Source organism: Oryctolagus cuniculus, chromosome 17 (assembly GCF_051225735.1).
Source record: "Oryctolagus cuniculus isolate XC-2025 breed Fujian yellow rabbit chromosome 17, ASM5122573v1, whole genome shotgun sequence".
In the NCBI taxonomy this organism is placed as follows: domain Eukaryota; kingdom Metazoa; phylum Chordata; class Mammalia; order Lagomorpha; family Leporidae; genus Oryctolagus; species Oryctolagus cuniculus.
In genome coordinates, this window is record NC_142883.1 from 5567969 (window position 1) to 5585125 (window position 17157).

Below are 17157 nucleotides of genomic sequence, written 5' to 3' on the forward strand. Positions count from 1 at the left end.
TCCACAATCCTTTAAAAACAGCACTTTGCAGTCGCCACATCTCGGGACAGCCCCCCAAGTGCTGGGCTCACTTTATAAATGAGGGATCCTCCGAGTCCAAGGCCCCAAGGTCACAGGGCCGGGGAGCTGCGGGCTCCAACTCCGGGCTGCTCGGGCTGCGTTTTCCCGGAGGGCCCTTGCCTCCCAGTGTCGGGTCTGGGGCCAGGGGCCAGGAGAGAGGGGACTCTGGCGTCTCCGGCGCGGGCCAGCAGGTTGGGAGGGGGGAGCCGGAGGGACCTTGAGGGGCGCGAGCGGGCAGCCGGCCGGGACGGGGCGGAGCCGGCGCGGGCAGCGGCGAGCGCTCCGCCACAGTCTGCTGGCGATCCCGGGGAGCCGGAGGCGCGGCGCGCAGCGCTGCCCGAGCCCGAACCCCGTGCCCAGCTGGCCGCGGGAGGGGCGCGGGGGGCGGGCCCGGCTCACCCGCCTGGCCGCGCCGCGGGCACCGGGCTCAGGCGCCCGCCGAGCTAGCAGAGCCCGCCAGCGCGCACGGCGGAGCGCCGGGACATGCCCCGCGCGGCGGGCGGCCAGCGCGGGCTCTCAGCGCGGGCGCAGCACCCCTTCCCCTCGGTGAGTGGCGGGCTGGGGCGAGCCGTGGGCGCCAACTTCCCGGCCAACTTGGGGCTGTGGGCTCAGGCTCCCCGCGGGCAAGGACGGAGGAGACACGGGACACCTGGGGAGGGTCCGGCCCGCAGGGGGTCCGAGGGAGGGGTGGATCGGGACCTGGCCTGGGGTCTGGACCTGGACCTGGGCGGAAGAGGCGAGGGGGAAAAGAGGCCGAGGAGACAGGCTCCCCGCGGCCGCGAGGGAGGAGTGCAGGTGGAGTGCCCGAGACATTCGTCCCCAGGGTCGCCGAGCCCTCCTCTCCCTTGCCTGGCGCCGCAGCACCGCGAAGCCTCAGCGGTGCGGAGACGAGGGAGTCTGGGCTGCCGGGACCCCCAACTGTTGCTGCTGGAAGCCCCTGGGGAGAGGGGGGGCCGGGAGCTTGGGCCATGGCTCCGTCTCTTGGGGTTTGGGGGCCAGGGGTTAGTGGCAGCTCCAGGAGCCAGGTCCCCGGTCCTCTGGGGCTCTGAGCACCTGCTGCCGTGTCTCCGACCCCTCCACCCGCGGGCACCCTCAGGCCCTCACCTCCCAGCTCCCCTTCCTCCCCTCGGCCCCCTGCTTCTGCCCTCAGGGAATCAGAGTGGGCTTGGGGGGTGATGGGACCTTCCAAATGCCGACCCTGCGTCCGGCAGACCCAGGCCCTTAGGAAGCAGAGGGGGAGGTGGGTGAGGAGTGCCAGCCCCGTGCCCAGCCGGCTGCGGCACCAGCGGGAGGCTCTGGGGCCCCCGGGGTTCCAACCAGGATCCCCGACGGCTGGGACTGGAAGCTGGAGCCTCCTGCTGCCTGGGTGTCCCCGGCCCGGCCTGCACGGGCCGGACTGGAGAGAAAGGCACCTGGTGGTTGCAAGGGCGCCACCGCGACTCCCCAGAGGTCCTGCTGGGCCCGTGCGCGGGGACTCCCGTGGGGCCGCCGTTTCTATCAGTCCCAGGCCCTGCTCGCCCAGGGGGACTTCTGGGCGGGCCCCCGGCCCTGGGAGGGCGGCGCCGTCCCCACGGTAACACCGAGGCGAGGTGCTTTCCCGCCGCCCGCGGTTCGGAGCCGTGCTCCTGGCTTGGAGCCTGCACCCGAACTCCCGAGAGCAAGAACGGGAAAGGGGCAGGAAGCCGGATTCGCGAGTTGGCAGGGGCCCTCGGGCGCGCCCCGGCCGGCCGACTCCGCCGTCTCAGACCCGGGGGGTGGGGGGCTTGAGGTCGTGACCCAGCCTGGGGAAGGGACTGAGGGCCGGGGAGCGGGGGACCCCTGCAGGGGGCCGCAGGAGGCAGGGGGCGCCGGGTGCGTGGTGCCCAGTTTGGCCGCCAGGAGGCGTGGCGCGGGTCCCCGCGCCCGAAGCCGCCGCCGCCGCCGCCGCCACCGCATCGCGAGTGTCCTTGAGCCACGGGTGACGGTGGCTCTCGCCGCTCGCGCCCCTTCCTCCCGCGGGGGCAGCCTGATGCCACGGTGCCCATGAATTATTTATCACCGGCCTAAAAATACCCCGAACTTCACAGCCCGAGTGTAAGAGATTCCAGGGAGGGGAGGGGGCGGGGCGCCCCCGGGGACCGCGCTGGATCCGCCGGGAGGAGTGGGGTCTCGGCGCCGCCGCACCCAGGACCGCACGAGGAGAGGCGGCCTTTCGTCTGGAGCCCGGGGGTCAGGGGTGGGTTGGGCCAAAAGGAGGGAGGCTGGGAAGCCCGACGGCAGGGAGGGGCAGTGGCTCCAGGCAGCCAGGGTCCCTTGGAGCCGTCACGTCGCGGCCGTGGGCGCGCGCACGCAGGCGTGTGCACGACTTGAGTCCAGAGGAGCCCGGGCCCTGCCGAGGGTCCTGGGGCCTGAGCACCGCCATGCTCTCCCCTGCCTTTGTGAACGAGGTGAGACCCTGCGTGGGTGGGCGGGGGTATCTGAGATCCAGGAGCCCAGGGGCCTGAGTGGGCAGGGGCATCCGGACCGCGACAAGGACCTGCACAGGGCGGGACGGAGGCGGAGCGAGCAGAGGAAGAGCCCTGAGACCCAGCCCCTCTGTCTTCCCGAGCAGGTCCGGGAGTCTGTGGCAGGGGGGTTCGGTGGGCTCCCGGGACAGCAGACTTCTGCCTATAGGAGGGAGCCATCCAGCCCTGGAGCGCCGAAGCCGGGCCTGGAGAGGACAGAGTGGGCCCATTTGGCCACCAGGCTGGCAGGATTCTGGGAACCATGGAGGCGGGGTGATGGCAGGACGAGGGTTGGGGTGTGTAGGACCCTGCACCTGCTGCTGAGGTCTCTGGACTGCTGTGTGGGCGCCAGGCAGTGGCTGTCCTGTTTGGGTGGGGCAGAGGGAGGCGCAAGGACCATAGGAAGTGTCGTCAGCCCCAGTGCAACAGAGAGGGTGGGCAGTGGACAAGGAGGGGGCAGGCTGGTGGGGGGGTTGGGCTGGGAAGGGCGGGGGTCTGTCCCTCCTGCCTCTCTGGGCTGGCGGGACCTCACGTGGCGCTGGGTGCCCTTGGGTCTGTCCATGGCTGTGTGAGCCCAGAGACCTCCCTGGTCCCTGCCACTCTGTGATCCCGTCCCTATTTTTGACCTCCTGGCTGGAGGCACAGCCTGCCTCGACTTCCCTTCCTCCCCACCTCCAACCCAGGAGGACAGGGTCCCGGTGGGCAGAGTCTCCAGGGGCTGGGAGAAGGCCTGGGCCCTGCAGGCGGGGTCAGGCTGAAATATCACCGGGAGTTCCGAGTGCCATTTTGCATTTTCCAGTAGCCGTATAAGAGAAATGAAACCAGTGGCATTAATTGTAACAGTGCATCTTCACTCACCAGATGCATAATGCTATTGTTTCAATACACGATTCATATAACAACACAGGCGAGAGCCTCCCCAGTCTTTTTGTCTCCGACCTGCAGCGTGCACTTGACGCTGACCGAACACCTCGGCTTGGGTGAGAAGCTGTTCCAGTAATCGGAGTTAGCTGCCTGGGTCTAGGGGATTCTGTACCGGACAGCACACGTCTGAAGCTTAGTGGGAGGGGGGTGCAGGGAACCTGTAGGGACTGGCGCTGTGGACAGATGAGGGTACAGAGGCTGCGCAGCCGGGGCAGTGGGCGTGACGGTGCCCTTTGCTGTCAGGATTCAAAGTCCCTGATTGGTGGTAACCGAGGTGTGGTGCGGCTTGGCCTGGCTCGGGGTCACGTGTCGGACGCAGACAGGAGCCCGGGGTCGACGATCTGAGCGGGCACCGACGTGAATGCAGCAGTCCCGGTCCTGCCCCAGATCTCGGCTTCTCAGCCGGTGAGGATTCCACCACCCGGCACTTCCGCGTGAGGCTCTGATCTGTTAGGGCTAGGACATCACACTGTTATCAGGTCTCTTCCTCCGGCACAGGGATGAGCTCTGGATCCTTGGCTGAGAGGAGGTCTGGGTGGGGGAGGCTGGGAGCTGGGGCAGAGTAGGGAGCGCAGGGTGTTGGTGGGAAGTGCAATAAGTCTGGAAGCAGGAGACTGGGCTCGGCTGCAGCCTGCTCGTTCCGCGATGCGGCCTGAAGCTCCTGGTGGGCAGGGCTGGTGGACCCGCACTGCGCCCACCATCCAGAAGGTGTTCAGGACATGCACCGAGTTGCATTTCTTTTCCTTTTTTCAAAAGATTTATGGGGCCGGCGCTGTGGTGTAGTGGGTAAAGCTGCGCCTGCAGTGCCGGCATCCCATATGGGCACCAGTTCGAGTTCCGGTTAGTCCACTTCCGGTCCAGCTCCCTGCTGTGGCTGGGAAAGCAGTGGAAGGTGGTCCAAGCCCTTGGGCCCCTGCACCCATGTGGGAGACCCAGAGGAAGCTCCTGGCTTCAGATCTGCGCAGCTCCAGCAGTTGTGGCCAGTTGGGGAGTGAACAGCGGATGGAACTCTCTCCCTCTCTCTCTCTCTCTCTCCCTTTCTCTTCTCTCTCTCTGCCTCTCCTTCTCTCTGTGTGACTCTGACTTTCAAATAAATAAATAAATCTTTAAAAAAAAGGATTTATTTGAAAGAGTTACGAAGAGAGGGAGAGAGAGAGGGAGAGAGGGAGAGAGGGAGGGGGGAGAGAGACAGAGGGGGGGGGGAGAGAGAGATCGTCCTTCCACTTGTTTACTCCTGCAGATGGCCACGTGGCTGGGACTGGTCCAGGCTGAAGCCAGGAGCCAGGAGATTCCTGCGGTTCTCCCACGCGGGTGCAGGGGCCCAAGGGCTTGGACCATCTTCCACTGCTTTCCCAGGAGCATTGGCAGGGAGTTGGATTAGAACCGGAGCAGCTGGGGTTCAAACTGGTGCCCATGTGGGATGCTGGCATTGCAGGCGATGGCCTAACCCGCTGTGCCATGGCAGAGACCCCCGTGTTGCATTTCTGAACTCTAGAGTCTGTCTGGTGGTCTCCTTTGGAGCCGTCTTTTCAGTAACCATGGGGAGAAGAGGAGGAGGCGTCCCCCATGTCCCCTGGTGGCCTCTAGCATTTGCCTGCTCCCTGGCTTCCTTGGAAAGAACCAGAGTCCCAGGAAAGCCCGTGTGCCTGTGGAAGAGAGAGATCAGTAGCAGCAGAAGCAGGGCCCTGGGAGGATTAGAGCCGCCCGGCCAGTTTCTCAGGTCCCATCCCTGCCAGGCGTGTGCCTTGCTGGTGTTGGGCAGGCGTGGCGGGAGCTGCTTGGGTGTGGTCCTGTGCTTCTGTCGCAGAGACGTGCACGTCCTGGAGGGCGCTGGAGCAGTCACCCCTCCCCATACCTGCTCTCCCCCGGTCAGAGGTTCTGCTGGGCGAGTGATGAAGACGGACAGGTGGTGAGGCCGTGGCCAGGGCCAGCTGGGCGGCAAAACTCCACCAGGGGGCTCCTCTCGGATTCACGCCACCCTCCCCGTCTTGGCTCTCGGTCCCAATCCAAAACGATGGCGCGTAGCAGGGGCATAAAGCAGCCCTGCTCCGTGTTCAGTGAAAGGATCGCACACAGCAGTGTGGACCTGGGGAGCAGCCACTCAGCCAGGCCACGGGGGCCATGGGTGAGGGGTGGGCGGAGGTCCCGGGCCTGGGGAGGGGGCTCTGTGCCAGGCGGGCCACACTGAGGCGGCCTCCGGGCTGACTGTGTGGCAAGCAGGACACGCTGGGCAGTAACCTGGGCCCCGGCGCGGGCCAGATGGCAGGGCCACTGCAGCCTGCTGGGGGCCCTGGGAGCAGCCGTGGGGTGTCCCAACAGCTGAGGGGCAGTCGCCTCTTATAGAAGTTTGCTAAACGCTGCAAACCCTGGCCATCTCCTCTGAGCCCTCGTGCGCTGTGATGGGCTCAGGGAGGCAGGTGGCATCCCTGAGGTCACACAGCGCCCACCCCCCAAGGCAGCACTGGGACTCGGATCGGGCCCATCTGACTCATTGCACGCCCTTGACTGGCAGACTGGTGGTCTCAGTGCCTCCTGCCCGGCAGGTCTGCTCTCCAGCTGAGTGTGCCCATCACGGGCCGGAGGGTGACAAGCCCCTGCCCCCTGCCCTCCAGCTGCTGCCCCTGTAGGACACCTGGGGCTCCCAGCTAACCCCTGTCTCTTTCTCTCTGTCTGTCTTTGTCTGTCTCCTCCTTGCTCCCTCTCTCCCTTCTGCCCCGGGGGAGGCTCGTCCTCTTCCCTCACATCTTCTGGACATCACCTCCCGCCTCTGTCTGTCCATCCGTCTCCCGGGGCCCCGCCTCGCTCCGTGTGCCCGCCCTGCTCTCTCCGCAGGACCCTGCAGTGGACATGGGTGGGGCTCTGGGGCTGGCCCTGCTGCTCACCTGGCTCCTGGGCGCCTGGGCGGGCCTGGGCCTGGGGCAGGGTGAGCAGGCTGTGACGGTCGCCATCGTGTTCGGGAGCTCCGGGCTCCCGCAGGCCCAGGCCCGGCCCCGCCTCACCTCCCAGAACTTCCTGGACCTGCCCCTGGAGATCCGGCCGCTCACCGTGGGCGTCAACAACACCAACCCCAGTAGCCTCCTCACCCAAATCTGCAGCCTCCTGGGGGCCGCCCGCGTCCACGGCATCATCTTTGAGGACAACGTGGGCACCGAGGCGGTGGCTCAGCTCCTGGACTTCATCTCCTCCCAGACCCACGTGCCCATCTTCAGCATCAGCGGGGGCTCTGCTGTGGTCCTCACCCCCAAGGTGCCCGTCCAAGCTCATGTCCCCTGGTCCCTGGGGAGCAGAGGGAGGCCTAGGCTCTGGGAAGCTGGCACTGGGTGGCACCAGCAAGGGGTGGGGCCAGAGGAGGGGTGGGAAGCAGGCGAAGGCGGTTGCACGGTATTCACGGTCCTGAAGGCCAGCAACCTGGACCATTTCCCATCAGTGTCTGCGTGAGCGCTGGGCGGGGGCCCAGGGCCCCTCTGGCCACAGTGGTCAGGTCCCCCATCAGCCTCTTTGCTTCTCCTGTCCTCTTGGGTCCGGTGAGGGAGGAGCGGGCGTGGGATCTGATGCCTGGCTCTCCGGGCAACCTGTAGCGGGGAGCACTCTGGGGACAGGTCACTGTCACAGGCACGGGGGAGGGCAGAAAGGGCCTTGGTCCAGTGGAGTTTGCATGCTCCTGGGCAGAACGGTCATCTGCATCTCCAAACTGGGACCAGTGCTCAGAGGGCCTGGGGGACGCTCAGGGGCACCCGTGTGGACAGGGTCGGAGAGGGCGGGTCTCCCAAGAAATGGTGTCACCCCGAGACCTGGAGGCAGAGGCTCATGGTGAGGGCGGAGAGGAGCCTGGAGAAGGAGGTGGGGCCCCGACCACGGGGATGGTCTTTGGGTTCATCCTAAGTAGGTGGGTGGCCAGGGCAGGTGACACGGAAGCCACTGCTCTCATTTGCCTTTTCTGTTTTTATTGTGGGGAATTTTGAGCACACACCAAAGAGAATAACCCCCCGGACCCCCACCCATCCTGGCCGCTACGCCTTCACTCCCCCCACTCCCTTCTTCCCTGTTACCGAAAGCCAAGCCCGCACATCCCACTGATTCCACCCACAAACACTTCAGTGTGTGTGGTCAGCAGAGAAGGACTTAAATAAAAGCAGTGTGCATGACCACCTCTAAGTAATAATAAAATTCCTGAACATCAGCCACCCAGGGTCCAGATCCCCCCACCTGCTCCTCAGTGGCAGCCATGTTGCTTGGATCAGAGACGGCCCACGCGTGGCAGCGGGCTGCCGCGGCATCTCAGCTCCTCTGCCTTCTGCTTACACCTTGTTGAAGGCCGCGTGCTGCTGGGGGCAGAGCCCTGCGTTTTCGGGGAGGAGGGGGCCTCTCAGGGCGGGGCTCGCGGGACGCCTCCGGACGCTGAGGCCGAGGGTCCTCCGCCCTCGCGGTGCCCGTGAGAAAACACAGCCCTCTGTGGGTCAGACTCAGTTACTGCTCTGGGCCACCCCTCCAACTAGCGGCCCAAGAAATCACCCCACGATCCCGGGCAACCTAGAGATTCTGCCCCGAGGGGCGCATCTGCAGGCCCAGCCAGCTCCCAGGAGGGGCCTGGGGGCGGACAGAAGTGGCCCTGAAAGATCCCCAGGGGGACTCCCAGGGGCGTCGGGGCGCGCGCAGGCAGAGCTAGCCCGGGGCGACCAGGGGGACCCGGGGAGGGAGGGGCGCGGGGCGGGGCGCGGCCGGCCCCGCCCCGGCTCAGGCCCCGCCCCGGCCCCGCCCCAGGAGCCGGGCTCCGCCTTCCTGCAGCTGGGCGTGTCCCTGGAGCAGCAGCTGCACGTGCTGTTCAAGGTGCTGGAGGAGTACGGCTGGAGCGCGTTCGCCGTCATCACCAGCCTGCACCCGGGCCACGCGCTCTTCCTCGAGGGCGTGCGCGCCGCGGCCGACGCCGGCTACGTGGGCTGGCGGCTGCTGGACGTGCTCACGCTGGAGCTGGGGCCCGGCGGGCCGCGCGCGCGCACCCAGCGCCTGCTGCGCCAGGTCGACGCGCCCGTGCTGGTGGCCTACTGCTCGCGCGACGAGGCCGAGGTGCTGTTCGCCGAGGCGGCGCAGGCCGGGCTGGTGGGGCCTGGCCACGTGTGGTTGGTGCCCAGCCTGGCGCTGGGCAGTACCGACACGCCCCCCGCCGCCTTCCCCGTGGGCCTCATCAGTGTTGTCACTGAGAGCTGGCGCCTCAGCCTGCGCCAGAAGATCCGCGACGGCGTGGCCATCCTGGCCCTGGGCGCCCAAAGCTACCGTCGACAGCACGGCGCCCTGCCCGCGCCTGCCGGGGACTGCCGGGGTCATGCTGGGCCGGTCAGCCCTGCCCGGGAGGCCTTCTACAGGTGGGCACCTGCACGGGGCATGGGCACCGCGGCGGCAGCGGGTGGGGTGGGGGGCTTCAGGAGACCCGCAGGCAGTGAGCCTGGGCCCCTGGCCACACCTCTGCCACTGTAGGCGGGGGGCCAGGTCACCTGGGGGGCGTTAGCATGCTCATCGGAACACCTGCTGGTGTCAGGGTATGGCCCGGCTCAGGGACCAGGACCCAAAGTACAATCAATGCTCCCTGTGTTTGGGGGGGGGGGGCTGGCGCCGCGGTGGGGGTGGCTGATCCTGGGCAGGAAGCAGGCTGCCTCGCTCCCTCCCTGGCAGGCACTTACTGAACATCACCTGGGAGGGCCGAGACTTCTCCTTCAGCCCCGGTGGGTACCTGGTGCAGCCCACCATGGTTGTGATCGCCCTCAACCGGCACCGCCTCTGGGAGATGGTGAGAAGGGGGTGAGCCCGGGGCCCCCGGGGCCCTCTCCAGCCCCGGGCTGTGCAGAGAGCCCTTTGTGTGTTTCCTTTCCTCTGACTCCTCACTGTCCAGGGCTCAGGCGCAAGGGCTCCTCCACTGGGAAGCCTGCCAGGGCCCCGGGGTGGGGGAGGGGGCCCCTAGCACCTGCAGACTTCACCAGCTGCTCTTATCACATGGTCCTGGCAGGGGTGCTGGCCAGAGGAACAGGTGAACACGCAGGATACGGGAAAATCAGCGCCTGGACAGAGAAGGGTGCAGAGCGTTACGGGAGTGGACAGGAGGAGCCGCGGGAGACTGGGTGGGGGTGTCACAGATGATGGGCTATCTGAGCTGGGCTGTGGAGGGCTGAGCAGGAGCCCAGTAGGAAGGGGTGCTAGAAGAGGGGCGGTGGGCTTGGCACGATTTGCAGCGCTGGGGTGCGTGTGTTTGGGGCATGGAGGCTGAGGGAGCGGAGTGGGATGGCGGGGGTATGTTTGACCCCAGCGTGAAGGGCCTTGGGCGCTCTGCTCTGCCAGGGGCTTTATGCCAAGGTCAGGGACACCGAATGCTGTGGGACACGGTCAGTCCGGGCTGCGTGGCCAGCACAGGGTCCAGGGCCAGGAGGTGACTGCGGGAAGCCTGCCCTTCCGGCCCATGCTCAGTCCCTTACCCCGACTCCCACCCTGGGCCTTAGGCTGTCCACGCCCCTCCCAGAGGCCACCCCCCCACCCCGAGCTGCAGTACAGGGCTGGACGCAGACTGAGGCCAGTCCCCTCCGCAGGTGGGGCGCTGGGAACACGGCGTCCTCCACATGAAGTACCCGGTGTGGCCTCGCTACAGCGCCTCCCTGCAGCCGGTGGTGGACAGCCGGCACCTGACCGTGGCCACGCTGGAAGAGCGGCCCTTCGTCATCGTCGAGAGCCCCGACCCCGGCACGGGTGGCTGCGTCCCTAACACCGTGCCCTGCCGCAGGCAGAGCAACCACACCTTCAGGTCCGCAGAGCTGTGTGCTGCCTGCCGGGGTGGCGGGGTGGGGGCGGGGCTGGGAGGAGCGGCTGGGGCGGCGCTGGCCGCGGGGTGCTGACCCCTGATGGCTGCAGCAGCGGGGACGCCGCCCCCTACACCAAGCTGTGCTGTAAGGGCTTCTGCATGGACATCCTCAAGAAGCTGGCCAAGGCGGTCAAGTTCTCGTACGACCTGTACCTGGTGACCAACGGCAAGCACGGCAAGCGGGTGCGCGGTGTGTGGAACGGCATGATCGGGGAGGTAGGCCCGCCCGCGCGGAGGGGACCCCGGGCTGTCACCAGTGAGGACCTGGGGTGGCCAGCACTGAAATCTGGGCTCCCAGGAGCCCGGGGGCGGGGGGAGCTGCTGCCTCGGCTGGGCTGCCGGGAGCCCTCGGGAGCCCCTCCTGCCCTCCCGCGGCCCCCAGGTGTATTACAAGCGGGCGGACATGGCCATCGGCTCCCTGACCATCAACGAGGAGCGCTCCGAGATCGTGGACTTCTCCGTGCCCTTCGTGGAGACCGGCATCAGCGTGATGGTGGCACGGAGCAATGGCACCGTCTCCCCCTCGGCCTTCCTGGGTGAGGCGCCCGAGGGGCCTTGGGTGGGGCAGCTGGACACGGAGGCGCGTGGGGTGGGCTCTCAGCGGCCGGCCCAGCAGCCTTGGGGGGCTCTCAAGGTGGAGCAGGGGTGAGGGGGCTGGAGCAGGAAGAAGTTCAATCCATGTTGGGCTCCAGGCCTGGGTGTCGGGGGCCTGTGGTGGGGTGGGGTGGGGGCATCCCTGTGAGGGCTAGGAACACCGGGGAGGCGGGCCAGCCTCAGGCTGTGGCCTGGGCAGGGGCCGTGGAATAAGGGGGGAGTCGAGAAGTCGACTGGGAGTGTAGAAGAGGCGCCCAAGGATCGGGGCTCAGTATTTACTGGGCAACCCCTTTGCCAGTGCTGGGGACACAGCCACTTCCCTCGCCTTCCCAGAGCACACAGGTATAGGACCTGCAGCTCGAGTGGCACCGAGGGAGGGAGCAGGGAGGGCCCTGGGACAGGCTGAGGATGACGGGAATCCTGTTCCACCCCTTCTTGCCGCGTGGCCTTGGGCAAGGCAGAGCCTCCCGGCCACAGGGAAGAGAACAAACCCACCCGACAGGCTGAGTTCACGGTGGGGGAGCGAGTGGCTGCAGGAGGCCGCGGTTCCGGTCCCTCTCTCCAGCTCCCTGGCAGCAGCGTGGGGAGTAGGACCCGACCCCAGAGGCTGCCTCTAGGTAGAAGGGCCAAGCTGTGCACGCTGCGCCCGGCAGGGGGCGCTGGGTCAAAGGAGGACCCCTGGGGGCAGGGGCTCCTTGGGGACCACGAGGAGCGAGGAGAGGGTGGAGGGGTGCCTTCTGGGCCCCCGCTGCTGAGCCGCGGCCCCTCCGTGGACCACGTGGGCCCCGCTGTCCACGGGGGCCTCTGAGCGGCCCGCCCCCCCTCCCCAGAGCCCTACAGCCCCGCGGTGTGGGTGATGATGTTTGTCATGTGTCTCACCGTGGTGGCCATCACCGTCTTCATGTTCGAGTACTTCAGTCCCGTGAGCTACAGCCAGAACCTCGCCAGAGGCAAGAGTAAGCTGGAGGGGCTGGGGTCTCCTGTGGCGGGGGGCTGGGACCCGAGCCCTTCCGGGGAGGGCAGGAGGAGCCCCCGGGTCCACCCTGTGGCCCTCCCCACCCCTCCCCCCGCAGAGTCCGGGGGCCCGTCTTTCACCATCGGCAAGTCCGTGTGGCTGCTGTGGGCGCTGGTCTTCAACAACTCGGTGCCCATCGAGAACCCCCGGGGCACCACCAGCAAGATCATGGTCCTGGTCTGGGCCTTCTTCGCCGTCATCTTCCTCGCCAGCTACACCGCCAACCTGGCCGCCTTCATGATCCAGGAGCAGTACATAGACACCGTGTCGGGCCTCAGTGACAAGAAGGTACCGGGGGCGCGGCAGACACGGGGTGCCAGAGGTGGGGGCCGGGCGCTGCGGTGCGAGGTGGCTCGCGCCCACCGAGGAGTGGCCCGGGGCCGTCCCGCCCTGTCCTGGGCCCCGGGGTCCCCATGTGTGAAGCACAAGGGTGCCCTGGATGGCGCGTGAGACCCTTCTGCTCCAGCCGTGCCACTCCAGGGCGCGGGGCCGGGAGGTTGGAGGGGGGAGGGCGAATGGCCGCTGCCCTCGGCCCGCAGTTCCAGCGGCCTCAAGACCAGTACCCGCCCTTCCGCTTCGGCACGGTGCCCAACGGCAGCACGGAACGCAACATCCGCAGCAACTACCGGGACATGCACACCCACATGGTCAAGTTCAACCAGCGCTCCGTGGAGGACGCGCTCACCAGCCTCAAGACAGGGTGGGTGTCCCGCCTCCGCCCCGCCTCTGCCCCTGGGCAGGCGTCTCCCGGGCGACCAGCTCTAGCTCTGCCCCTTCCTCAGAGACCCAAGGTGGGCTGGGTGGTCCTGCGGGACCCCTGGGGAGGGGGAGAGGCAGTCGTGAGGTACAGATGTCCACCCCGTGTCCCTGAAATGCACCTGTGGTGTCCACCGGAGTTCAGCCCTGGCCTGAGCGGGGCTGGGCAGAGAGTGTGTCCCCTGGAGATGCACAGCTCCCTGGCTTTGCCCAGGAGGAAGCTGGGAGGGGTCCTTGCTGGGCACCGGAGGAAGCTCTGCCCGGCTGACCCTCCTGGGCGACCCAGGCCCCGGGTCTCAGGGCTCTGCCCGGCTGACCCTCCTGGGCAACCCAGGCCCCGGGTCTCAGGGCTCAGCCTTCCCCAGGAAGCTGGACGCGTTTATCTACGACGCAGCCGTGCTCAACTACATGGCGGGCAAGGACGAGGGCTGCAAGCTGGTCACCATCGGCTCCGGCAAGGTCTTCGCCACCACGGGCTACGGCATCGCCATGCAGAAGGACTCCCACTGGAAGCGGGCCATCGACCTGGCGCTGCTGCAGTTCCTGGGGGACGGTGGGTGCTGGGGCTGGGGGCTGCGCAGGGCCGGGGTAGGAGGGGGGGTCGGGGCAGTGGGAGGGGGCAGGTGGGCAGGGATGGACAGGAACAGAGAGAGGCAGGAGGGCAGGAAGAAGCTGGGTCCCACGGTGAGGACTGTGGGGGGCTGAACGCCGTTCTGCCCACGAGCACCTCCTCGGCCCACGGCCCACGGCCCACGGCCCACAGCCCACTCGAGTCTCTCCCGTCCCCATTTCCATCTTGAGGCAGGGGCCAGCCTTGAGCCACCTGTTGAGTGGCCCAGCCCCGCCTGCCCCTAGACCCACAGAGTGGTAGTTTCAAGGGCTTGCAGCCTTCTAAGATGACACAGACGCACAGACAACAAAACCCCGCCTTTCTCATCGGTGCTGCAGCGGGGAGAGAGCCGCGGTGGCCTGGGCCCGGCTGCCCGCGGGGTGCGTGCGTGGTGACTCAGTGGATGACGGTGGTGGTGCTGGTGGGGGTGGTGAGGGAGTAACTGGGCGGAGGCCGAGGTGCACTTGGTCAGCCGGCCTTCAACAAGGCACGTGGGCGCCGTGGGCAGGGGGCGGGCAGGGCCGGGACCCCAGGTTGGCATTGCTCCCCACCCCCAGCTTCCACTCTGTTCCCACTCTGTTCTTCATCACGGAGCCCCGCCCCCTCCGGCCCCTCCTGGGCTGGATCCCTGGGTGGGCCCACTGGAACCTTGGCCTGGATACCCTGGCCCTGGACCCCTCCTCCGTGCAGGCGGGGGGCCAGTGTGAGTGTGTGTGAGGTTGTGAGAGTGTGCAGCAATGTGGATGTATATGTGTATGAGTGTGTGTGTGACCGTGTGACCATGTGAGTGTAAGGGTGTGCCTTTGAGTGTGTGTGACTGGGTGTGTGAATGTGAGTGTGAGTATGAGTGTGAGTGTGTGTGTGAGCGCGCCTGCTCCTTTTGAGGGGCTGCTGAGCCCGGCGCGCCCCCGCTCCAGGAGAGACCCAGAAGCTGGAGACGGTCTGGCTGTCCGGCATCTGCCAGAACGAGAAGAACGAGGTGATGAGCAGCAAGCTGGACATCGACAACATGGCGGGGGTCTTCTACATGCTGCTGGTGGCCATGGGGCTGGCCCTGCTGGTCTTCGCCTGGGAGCACCTGGTCTACTGGAAACTGCGCCACTCCGTGCCCAGCACCTCCCAGCTGGACTTCCTGCTGGCTTTCAGCAGGGTGGGTGGCACCCCCTCCGTGCGGGGGCGGAGGCCGGTGGGGACCCCTTGCTGGTGTGGTGAAGCCATCGGTTCACCCTGAAGGCTCAGGCAGCTCACGGACCCGCAAAGCGGCGAGGGCAGCGCGCCCTGGGCTGCAGTAGGCGGTGCATCGGGCCTGGGCGGGGACAGCGGAGGTGGGGCCCGAGAGGAGGGCGCCGCTCACGCCTGTCTCCTCCCCCCAGGGCATCTACAGCTGCTTTAGCGGGGTGCAGAGCCTGCCCAGCCCCGCGCGGCCGCCCAGCCCCGACCTCACGGCCGGCTCGGCGCAGGCCAGCGTGCTCAAGATGCTGCAGGCGGCACGAGACATGGTGACCACGGCGGGGGTGAGCAGCTCCCTGGACCGAGCCACTCGCACCATCGAGAGCTGGGGCAGCGGGCGTCGCGCGCCCCCGCCGTCTGCCTGCTCGGCCCCCGGGCCCGCACCCTGCCCGTGTTCGCCCACTCCTAGGGCGCTCCCCGAACCGAGCCCCAGGGTTTGGGATACGCCTGGCGGGAGCCGTGCCGCACTAGGGCGCAGGGGCCCGCAGCCCCCGTGCCGCCCCCCGACGCCCAGGCCGCAGCCGCTCGACGTCCCCCGGGTGTCCTGCCGGCCCACCTGGGAGGTACGGTGGCCGGTGCCGGCTGGGCGTGGTGGGCGGCGCTTCTCGGCCTCCGAGCGACGCACGTGGCCAGAGCGCCCCCTCTCCCCCGCGCGCTGCCGCTACAGCTCCTTCCCTCGGGCCGACCGGTCGGGACGCCCCATTCTCCCACTCTTCCCGGAGCCCCCAGAGCCGGAGGACTTGCCGCTGCTGGGTCCCGAGCAGCTGGCCCGGCGGGAGGCTCTGCTGCGCGCGGCCTGGGCCCAGGACCGGCGCCCGCGCCACGCCTCCCTGCCCAGCTCGGTGGCCGAGGTCTTCGCTCGGCCCTGTCCAGGGCCTGTTGGGGGCAGCTGCCCGGCCTGCTCGTGCCCCAGCGGGCGCCTGCCCTGTGGGCGCCTGGTGCAGGCACAGTCGATGCGGCTGCCGTCCTACCGGGAGGCCTGCCTGGAGGGCGTGACCACCTGGCGGCCCAGACAGCACACCTGCCTGCACGCCCACGCCCACCTGCCATTTTGCTGGGGAGCTGTGTGCCCTCACCTCCCACCCTGTGTCAGCCACGGCCCCTGGCTCACAGGGGCTTGGGGGCCTCTGGCGTATGGGGGCAGCAGGACCCTGGGGCTGAGCACGGGCTACAGGGACAGTGGAGGGCCGCGAGAGGCCGCCAGGGGAGCCTGTGGGACACAGGACTTTCCGGGACCGTGCACCTGGAGGCGGATCTCCAGCCTGGAGTCGGAAGTGTGAGCGCCAGGCGCTCTGGTTCCCCGTCTGGCACTGCCAGGGACGGGGGCCCCAAAGGCTGGGGCTCTTCCGGCATCTGATGGCCCCTGGTGACCGTGATGTCTTCCATGGCCACTTCAGTGACCTCAGCAGCCTAGGTCCTGGTGTGAGACCCAGCCTTTGCTGTCCCCTTGTGCCGCATCCCGCTCGCCCAGCCTGGAGGCACAGGAGCAGTGGGGTCAGACCGCAGGGTCTGCCTGCCCGGAGTCTGCCGATCCTTGGCCGTGGCTGCTGCGGCCTGGGGCGTGGGGGCCAGAACTTGGGGTTGAGGCGAGGCCAAGCCACTCCTGATCCACCCACTAGAGAGAGCACTGGGACAATAAACCCACCTTTGACAACCCACTGGCCCTGGCTGCCTCATTCTGCATCCTGGTGGACAGAGCACCACACAGCCTGTGAGCCGTGGAGCATCATGGGAGTATCCCTGGAGCAGGGGGCGGCGCCCTCTGGAGCAGACCCAGCCTCTAGGGCATCGGGAGGGATGTGGGGAGCAGGTGAAGCTGAGGGGCCTCCAGGCAGCAGAAGCCGCTCGGCTCGCACTCTGTGCCAGCTCCCCCAACCCTGCTGCCGGATGTGACAAATGTGCTCAGCGTGGGGCCCTGGTGCTGATGGATGGCGTTCATCCCTGTCTCCTTGAGAAGGGAGGCTCGTGCCAGGGACTTTGGCTGCCCTGCCGGGGACACCCCTGGGGGTGTCATGGTGGAAAAGGCCGCGGAGAGGCTGTTGCGGGGAGCCCTGGCTGGCTGCCCTCGCTCCGTGGTTGATGTGAGAGGCCCACAGCTGCTCGCTGGGCTCTGGGTGCAGGTGCAGCTCAGCCTTGATGGCACCTTGGGTGGGGGAGTCCACCTGCATCTCAGTCCTCCGTCTGCCCTCCAGGGCTCCCAGCCCGACCTCCTGTCGCTGTCACGCATCACTGGCACTGAGCCATCTGAGACGGGGCTGTTGTTTCCACAACTGCGATTGCATTTACGGCTCCCCCCTGCCCCACACCTTGGACCCCGCAAGCACGCGCTCATCCTTCCACCGGGGGTCCTGAGAGCTGAGGCCGGGAAGGCGAGGCCGGGCTGTGCTGGACAGGCCGGGTGGAGGCAGGGAAGACGAGGAAGCTGGGACCACCGAAGTCCCTGCGGCTCCCTGTGACCCTCAGGGAGCCGGGTTCCCTCTCCCGTCTCAAAGACCCCGCCTGTGAGAATGGCGTGGTTTTAGGGTGCGTGCAGCTGGAACCGTAGGGCAGGATCCACCTCCATTTTCGCCTGGAGTCCGAGCACCCCAGGGATGGGTGGCGCCATCCCTTACTGTCAGTTCACCTCTGTCCTGCAGATTTTCGT

The 17157-nt window shown here is 67.6% G+C and overlaps 1 protein-coding gene across 8 annotated transcripts; it reads left to right on the plus strand.

Moving 5' to 3' along the window:
* Positions 1 to 409: 409 nt before the first annotated feature.
* Positions 410 to 16167, plus strand: GRIN2C (glutamate ionotropic receptor NMDA type subunit 2C). 8 transcript variants are annotated; one of them, XM_089317861.1, is made up of 14 exons: positions 482 to 606; positions 3405 to 3872; positions 6300 to 6713; positions 8229 to 8827; positions 9135 to 9249; positions 10040 to 10251; positions 10359 to 10524; positions 10691 to 10844; positions 11733 to 11858; positions 11976 to 12205; positions 12457 to 12617; positions 13039 to 13226; positions 14201 to 14433; positions 14657 to 16167. In XM_089317861.1, the coding sequence occupies exons 3-14, from the start codon at positions 6315 to 6317 to the stop codon at positions 15791 to 15793; spliced, it is 3720 nt and encodes a 1239-aa protein (XP_089173987.1). In that variant the 5' UTR covers positions 482 to 606; positions 3405 to 3872; positions 6300 to 6314; the 3' UTR covers positions 15794 to 16167. The 8 variants fall into 8 exon arrangements, with proteins under 8 accessions (XP_051687527.3, XP_051687529.3, XP_051687528.3 ...); XM_089317862.1 differs by having other exon boundaries at positions 3711 to 3872; positions 6563 to 6713; XM_051831567.3 differs by lacking the exon at positions 3405 to 3872 and having other exon boundaries at positions 410 to 606.
* The last annotated feature ends 990 nt before the right edge of the window (positions 16168 to 17157 follow it).

What these genes read in the sequence shown, in the direction of transcription:
- GRIN2C (XM_051831567.3), top strand. Translation starts at nt 544, where the DNA reads ATGCCCCGCGCGGCGGGCGGCCAGCGCGGGCTCTCAGCGCGGGCGCAG. An exon ending in CTCCCCCTCGGCCTTCCTGG is followed by an intron (nt 10,845 to 11,732) that starts GTGAGGCGCCCG and finishes CCCCCTCCCCAG; the next exon opens with AGCCCTACAGCCCCGCGGTG. An exon ending in CGGGCCTCAGTGACAAGAAG is followed by an intron (nt 12,206 to 12,456) that starts GTACCGGGGGCG and finishes CTCGGCCCGCAG; the next exon opens with TTCCAGCGGCCTCAAGACCA.